Source organism: Scylla paramamosain, chromosome 26, assembly GCF_035594125.1.
Source record: "Scylla paramamosain isolate STU-SP2022 chromosome 26, ASM3559412v1, whole genome shotgun sequence".
NCBI lineage: Eukaryota > Metazoa > Arthropoda > Malacostraca > Decapoda > Portunidae > Scylla > Scylla paramamosain.
Window position 1 is genome coordinate 13,487,384 of NC_087176.1, and position 7,730 is coordinate 13,495,113.

The 7,730-nt window shown below is 40.9% G+C and overlaps 2 protein-coding genes across 2 annotated transcripts; one reads left to right on the top strand and one right to left on the bottom strand.

Moving 5' to 3' along the window:
- Positions 1 to 237: 237 nt before the first annotated feature.
- LOC135113765 (putative nuclease HARBI1) lies at positions 238 to 2,104 on the top strand. The gene is made up of 3 exons (XM_064029348.1): positions 238 to 1,189; positions 1,417 to 1,743; positions 1,986 to 2,104. The coding sequence occupies exons 1-3, from the start codon at positions 444 to 446 to the stop codon at positions 2,002 to 2,004; spliced, it is 1,092 nt and encodes a 363-aa protein (XP_063885418.1). The 5' UTR covers positions 238 to 443; the 3' UTR covers positions 2,005 to 2,104.
- Positions 2,105 to 2,183: 79 nt separating this feature from the next.
- Positions 2,184 to 4,277, bottom strand: LOC135113767 (uncharacterized). The gene is made up of 2 exons (XM_064029352.1): positions 3,175 to 4,277; positions 2,184 to 2,948 (listed from the first exon to the last, which is right to left on the bottom strand). Exons 1-2 carry the CDS (start codon positions 3,255 to 3,257, stop codon positions 2,630 to 2,632), a joined length of 402 nt encoding a protein of 133 aa, XP_063885422.1. The 5' UTR covers positions 3,258 to 4,277; the 3' UTR covers positions 2,184 to 2,629.
- Positions 4,278 to 7,730: the final 3,453 nt, after the last annotated feature.

Here is a 7,730-nt window from a genome sequence, read left to right on the forward strand (position 1 = left end):
ACACCATCCACTCCTTTCCTGTCTTCTCCACTCTTTCATTCCTATCATGCTCTAACTCGGGCAGTATCACTTGTATCATCTCATTTCTCTCTCTGACATACTTCACACATTCCAGCACCACATGTTTCACCGTCTCATCTTCTCCCATGTCACACATCTGGCACACTTTGCTGTGGGACTCAGACCATCTGTAACTCCTTGCGTTCACATTCATACACTGTGCCCTCGCTCGGAAGAGATCACTGCCCAGGGCCCGTATACACAAAACTTGTTAGCGCTAACAAATAGCTGTTAAGGGTAACAAATTCCAGTTAAGGCTAACATTTAGCTGTTAAGCACTAACAGTGGATACAGAAAACTAGTTAGGGCCTTAAAAGTACTGTCAAGGTAAAAGTGCTGTGGAGGACTATTAAGCTTTTAACAAATTCCTGTTAGTAGAGAAGATGGCGGAGCAACAACAACAACTTCAAAGACGACAGCGAGTGTATCGACAGCAACGGGACGTATTCAACAAGTACAATGACGACGAACTCATCCAACACTTCAGGATGAACCGTGCTGGTATAATAACAGTGGCTGATTTAGTGAGGGACAAACTTCAATCCCGTACAGAACGCAATCAACCACTGAGTCCTGAGACGAAGGTGGCAATTACCCTAAGATATTTGGCCACGGGTAAAATGCAGCAGTGCAGCAGTGACGACTTTGGGATCTCACAAACAACAATCAGCCGTGTCATTACTCAGACAATTGATGCACTGTCAGAACCAGACATTGTAACTCAATTTGTAAAATTCCCATTGACTCGCCAAGAAGTGCAAGTGAAACAAGTAGAGTTCATGGAAGACTATAGGTTTCCCGGTGTTGTGGGTACCATAGATGGCACACACATTAGAATTGTGGCTCCCAGTGTCGATGAACATTTATATGTAAATAGAAAACGATACCACAGCATCAACGTGCAAATCGTATTCGATGCCAAGTACAGGATACTTGATGTTTTGGCACGGTGGCCTGGCTCAGTACATGATGCCAGGATATTGGACGAGTCTGGCTTGAAGGCACTTTTTGAACAAAATTATGTCCCAGCTGGATGCTACCTTCTAGGAGACAGTGGTTATCCTTGCAAGGAGTGGTTGCTGACGCCTTATCTAAACCCTCTGGCTGGTGTTCAAACAAACTATAACACGTAAGTTAAAATCATGTTTCTTATGCTATATAGTAAAGTTTATTTTAAAGAGGTATTGTCCTCTCCAGTCTAGGTAGTAGTCATTACTTAATGTGATAACAACCAAAATACCAATACAGTATAGAATTCCTCTTCAGTGCAGATTTCCTCTTCAACACTATGCAGCTTATAGATGCTACTGTATATACTGCAATACCTCACCTTATGATGGTTAACAATTCTTGCAGAGCACACAAGAGGACACGTTGTGTAGTAGAGAGGGGGATTGGCCAGCTCAAGCGACAGTTCCATGTACTTCATGGTGAAGTACGATTGTCCCCAGAGAAGACATGCAAAATTGTCTATGTCTGTGCTCTGCTCCACAACATGTGCAAGCAGTTTAACATTCCAGTGCCTATCAACGAGGAAGATGAACTGTTCCACGATGCAGCTGAAGGGGACGTAGGTGCAGATGAAGAAGAGCCAGGTGAAGCAGAGATACCTTCTAATCCTGGTAGACCAGCTGGCCGTAACAGACATCCATTTCGAGATTATATTGCCAATCTTCATTTCAGGTATGTGCTATTTATCCTTATCAACTTTTCTGAATGTACTGTACTGTATACTGTACAATACAGTATACTGTATACATTACAATATATGTTCACTAAATTAATAAATGTTTAAGTACAGTACAGTACAGTACTGTACTTAATTACCCTTGCTCAGAGATGCAGTACTGTGCCTGAATATTTGTGATTGGTGCCAGTCTTATTTTCTAAACTACTAAATTTTTGTACATTAATTTATATTGCAGCAGACCAGTGGCTGAGTGAGGTATCGTGAAGGTGTGATTGCTGTTGCAGTGCTCTCTCGCTACTAACAAGTTTTTTTCCACTTATAGTCAAAAGTGAAAGATAAAATGAATTGAAACAAATACAGTTTGTAAAATAATATAATTTGTATTTTTTTTTCCTCTGCATACATGCTACAGTATATAATCTTGTGGATCTCATGAAAATTGTCCACCCCAAGCATGTTAGGGTGGACAATCTTCATGAGAGCGAGACTGGGGGTGGACAATGTTCAGCTGACCCGACCATTCCCTAACCTAACCTAACCTAAACTTTGGTGTTGGATGCCAAGAGCAGCTGAGGTGGACAATTTTCAGTTGGGTACTCTGGGGTGGACAATCTTCATGAGATTCAATCTTGTTAATAATACTGCAATATACTGTAAAATCTTAATAAATAAAATAATATATTTTTATTTCCTCAGCATAAATTTCTACAGTACCAAAAATGAAGCCTATACAATTGACTTATTAATTTTTCATATTTTTTGCTGTTAAAGACTGGTAATATTCAATTTCAGCCATCATTAACTTCTGTTTAAGTTCAATGTTTCCCTTCAATGCTAACAATTTTACTTTCCTTTTTTTCAATTTTTTCCTTTTCCTTTTCAAGTTTCAATTTGTGTTTTTTCAGCTTTGTATTGTTCATACTTATCACTGACACTTGAACACTTTCTTAGTTTTGGTGTTGATATGCTTGGTTGTGCCTTAGAGGTTTCAGGTTCAGTTATGGTGCATTCTATAAAGGACCCATCCTCCAAGAGTTCTAAGTGCTGGGCCTTGTGCAAAGATTGTTGTGGTTGGGGCTGGACTTGGACACTTTGCCAATGAAGCTGAGGGAGTTCACTATCATCCTCTACCTGTTGCTGGGGTGGTTCTTCTCCCAACTCTTCAGTGTCTTCCTGCCGTTGCTGAGTCTGCAGCTTCCTAAAACCACGGCATAAATTTACCACAGTTAAAAACATGCAACTAATTTAATCTCACAAGGAGAAAAGTGCATATCAACTACAGTACAGTATGTAAAAATGCCTTGCTGAAGTATGAACTATCTGATAAAATTATATCAATGCAAATGTTAGGCTAAAATTGTGGTACACTACGCAATAGAAAGTCCAATACAGTACACAGGACAAAAAAATTGCAAGAATCTTACCTCAACGTATGAAAGCCGAGATCATTCTGAATCACACCCATCACAGTTGCATTCTTCTCCCCTAATAATTCCTCAACTTTCATGTCTACTGGGTCAAGCGAAGGAGCTTGGAGGCCACCAGCACCTTCAAGAATAATTAATCATATCATATAGGCTTCCATCATACCACCTTTCATACCTCGGGGCCCCTTTCTCCTTGTACCATTCCAAGGTCTTCTTTCTTTCCATCTCATTCTTCCATTCATTCAGTCCCACACATTTCACTTCTTTGTCTATCTCATTCTTCCATTTTCTCACATCCCATTCAGCTCCCACTCTGCCTCCTCTTGTTACCACCCATTCACGCTCATTTTGATTACTCCCAGCCATTCTCATCGCTCACACAACTTGTAATCCACTCCTGTCTGTCATTCTCATGCACCTCTTCCTCCATTTGCTTCCACTTTCATTCCACTGGTACACCTTCCTTGCTATTCTTGCATCATCCATTCTCTCAAGCCTAATCTTGTACCTAAGTGTAGCTTTTGTGAGTCTTTCCCTAAAGGTGCTCCATCCCCATGTCACCTCTCGAGGCTTCAACTTCTGTGTACCTTGGTGCACTCAAGTGCCACCCTTGCTGCTCTATTCTGGCTCACTTCTAACTTATCAATTTAACTTTCATTCCATGCAATCTCATCCATACCATAGATTATACTTGCCACAGCCACACTCTTCCACAGTTCTCTCAACACATCATACTTACTTGCTCTCATCCTTGCCGCGCTTCCCAATCGACCTACCCACCGGTTTACCATACTTATCTTTTCATTCTTTGCCTTTCCACAACCACTAGGACTCATCCACATCCTTAAGTACTTGTATTCTTGTACCTGTTTCAACTCATTCTTTCCAAGCCTCCATACCACATTACTTTTATTCTCTGATCTATTCACAATCATTACCTTGCTTTTCTCACTGCTAAACCCTACTCCAAAGTCTTTTCCATACCCATCCATAGCATTCAACAAACTTTGAAGCTCATCTGCTGATTCACTCATAACAACTACATCATCTGCATAAAGAAGCACACATACTTTATCATTCCCCACACTTACCCCTACATTAATTCTTCTCACTCTAGCTGCTAACTCCTCTGTATACAGGCTTAAAAGGGTTGGTGATAATATACAGCCTTGCCTAACTCTTTCAAATTAGGCGCATGATCTTGATCTTAATCCTACAAGAGTCAGGATTTCTCCCAAGACTGGCCTTTGCATCAGCACTCCTGTAGGGAAAAAAAAAAAAAAAAAAAAAACGGCATGCAGAGTCATACAGCATCTATCACACCACTAGTTCCTACATTTAGCACGCCACATTTTCTCCAGGAACTGTTTCACAGCCTTAATCGTCTTTTCATTCGTCTCCGCACACAGTCCCAACAGCGACACCATCCATTCCCTTCCTGTCTTCTCCACTATAGCATGCAACAATTCCCTCAGCACCACTTGCATCATCTCATCCGGTATACTTCACACTCCAGCACCACATGCTCCACCGACTCATTCTCTCCCATGTCACACATCCTATACAGGAAACTAAGAAACAGAGTGATCAGGGAGATTAAGGCTGCAAAGGCAAGCTATTACCCAGACAAGATACACCACCTCAAGCTGGCCAACAACAGACAGTGGTACGCTAAGATCAAAGCTTTGTGTGACCTACAAAAGCACATTTCATCTCTTCCCTGCACCTCAAAACTTCCTGCTAATCTCGCGGCTCAGGAGATTTCCAAACTACCCTCCTACAGCTTCTCTCCTTCTCTCTGTAACTGCATCTCAAGTTTCCTTTCTGACCGTTCTATTGCTGCTGTGGTAGACGGTCACTGTTCTTCTCCTAAATCTATTAACAGTGGTGTTCCTCAGGGTTCTGTCCTGTCACCCACTCTCTTATTATTCATTAATGATCTTCTAAACCAAACTTCTTGTCCTATCCACTCCAACGCTGATGATACCACCCTGCACTTTTCCACGTCTTTTCATAGACATCCAACCCTTCAGGAGGTAAACATATCACACAGGGAAGCCACGGAACGCTTGAATTCTGATCTTTCTAAAATTTCTGATTGGGGCAGAGCAAACTTGGTATTGTTCAATGCCTCAAAAACTCAAATCCTCCATCTATCAGCTCGACACAACCTTCCAGACAACTATTCCCTCTTCTTCAATGACACTCAACTGTCCCCCTCTTCTACACTGAACATCCTTGGTCTGTCCTTTACTTATAATCTGAACTGGAAACTTCACATCTCATCTCTAGCTAAAACAGCATCTATGAAGTTAGGTGTTCTGAGACGTCTCCGCCAGTTTTTCTCACCCCCCCCAGCTGCTAACTCTATACAAGGGCCTTATCCGTCCATGTATGCTTCACATGTCTGGGGGAGTTCCACTCATATTGCTCTTCTAGACAGGGCGGAATCAAAAGCTTTTCGTCTCATCAACTCCTCTCCTCTAACTGACTGTCTTCAGCCTCTCTCTCACCGCCGCAATGTTGCATATCTAGTTGTCTTCTACCGCTATTTTCATGCTAACTGGTCTTCTGATCTTGCTAACTGCATGCCTCCCCTCCTCCCACGGCCTCGCTGCACAAGACTTTCTTCTTTCTCTCACCCCTATTCTGTCCACCTCTCTAACGCAAGAGTTAACCAGTGTTCTCAATCATTCATCCCTTTCTCTGGTAAACTCTGGAACTCCCTGCCTGCTTCTGTATTTCCACCTTCCTATGACTTGAATTTCTTCAAGAGGGAGGTTTCAAGACACTTATTCATCAATTTTTGACCACTGTTTTGACCCTTTTATGGGACTGGCATTTCAGTGGGCATTTTTTTTATTAGTTTTTTGTTGCCCTTGGCCAGTGCCCTTCGTACATAAAAAAAACCTTTGCTATATATATATATATATATATATATATATATATATATATATATATATATATATATATATATATATATATATATATATATATATATATATATATATATATATATATATATATATATATATATATATATATATATATATATATATATATATGGAATATGAAAAATTATTACAAGAGTTCCTCCAAGGTATTATTAAGGTTAGGAATCACTGCTGAACAGTCATAAACTATCCTGACTGGAGTGATTATGCTGTCTTTTTCATGTTATGACGTGAGAGTGTAAATCATGGTGGTTGTCTTGATGTGAATCCACACTCTCTATAAAATCCCTCTGGCTCAAAAGGATTCTCGAGCCACCTGTAAAATCAAGATCAAGTTTGAGTATTAATATCAAAACGAAAGTTTTGGGTAGGAGGGTAGGAGGAGTAGTAGTATTTTTGTATAGGAAGGAAAGGAACCTTAGAATAGAAAAGTTGAATATAGGAAATTGTGCCATGAATGCGGATATTTTAGCAGTGAAGGTAGATTGCACAGATTAGCATGGAAAGTGAGAGTTTGGTGATGATAGTGGTGTGCATGACAGTTGAGGGTAGAAGAGCAGTGAGAGAAAAATAGCAGGAAATATAGTGTATTAAAGAAGAGCGTAAGATAGTATGTTGGAGAGTGATGATTATGGGAGAAATGAATACGCTCATAGGTATTTTAGGTGAGGAAATGAATAGGAATGGTGAGATGCTTGATGAGTTTCTGAATGAGATGGACGTGGAAAACCTGAATAAGACCCTGGTGGAAGGGAGAGTGACGTGGTGTGCTAAGAACCAGGAGTCTGCGATTAACTATATGCTAGTGAATGGGAGAATGCGTGAAATTGTGGATCGCTTGTGGATTGATGAGGACAGAATGAGTGACATTGTCTCAGACCACAATATGCTAGTGTTAGAATGGAAGAGAGGGAAAGAATGCAAAGGTTAGGAGGAAAAGTGGAGATTGAGGGATGTAGGATGGGAGAATTTCCAGGTAGACTTGAGTGAGAGAAACTGGGAGGATGAAAGCTTGAATGGTGTGGATGAAATAAATGACAGATTTGTAAAGAATATGAGGGATGTAGCAGCCAGCCACATAGGGTATGTAAGAACAAGTACCAGGAAGCGTGCATGTAAGCCGTGGTGGAGTTATGAGATGAAGGATATTAGAAAGGAAAGAAAGAGACTAAATGAGGTGTGCAGGCAGTTGAGAAAGAGGAGGCATGAGAGTGAGGAGGCTGAGAATGAGTACCAGAACGCATGGACAGCATATGTGAGTCAGCAGCGAGTAACAAAGCAAAAGATAATGAATGCTAAAGAGAGAAGTGCAATTCAGTCTCTAAGAGAGAAAGGTGTTGAAGGTGGCTGGGAATGGTACAGATTTCTAAGGGATAAAGGGATTCCTGACAGTGAGAATGTGGAGAGCCTGAAGGTTAATGGGGCAGTGGTGACAGGGAAGAAATGAGAAAAATTATAAAAGAGTTCTGAGAAGAGATTGGAGATGTAGGTGAAGTACTTAATGTGAGAGAAGGGTGCATGACACTGGAGAGGAAAGATGCATATGAGTTGAGTGAAAGAATCAGCAGAGAGGAAGTGGAGAAATGTGTGAATAGGCAG

Coding starts and splice junctions, on each gene's coding strand:
- LOC135113765 (XM_064029348.1), top strand. CDS start 444: ATGGCGGAGCAACAACAACAACTTCAAAGACGACAGCGAGTGTATCGA. Junction 1,190..1,416: donor GTTCAAACAAACTATAACAC/GTAAGTTAAAAT, acceptor CAATTCTTGCAG/AGCACACAAGAGGACACGTT.
- LOC135113767 (XM_064029352.1), bottom strand. CDS start 3,257: ATGAAAGTTGAGGAATTATTAGGGGAGAAGAATGCAACTGTGATGGGT. Junction 2,949..3,174: donor CTCGGCTTTCATACGTTGAG/GTAAGATTCTTG, acceptor CCGTGGTTTTAG/GAAGCTGCAGACTCAGCAAC.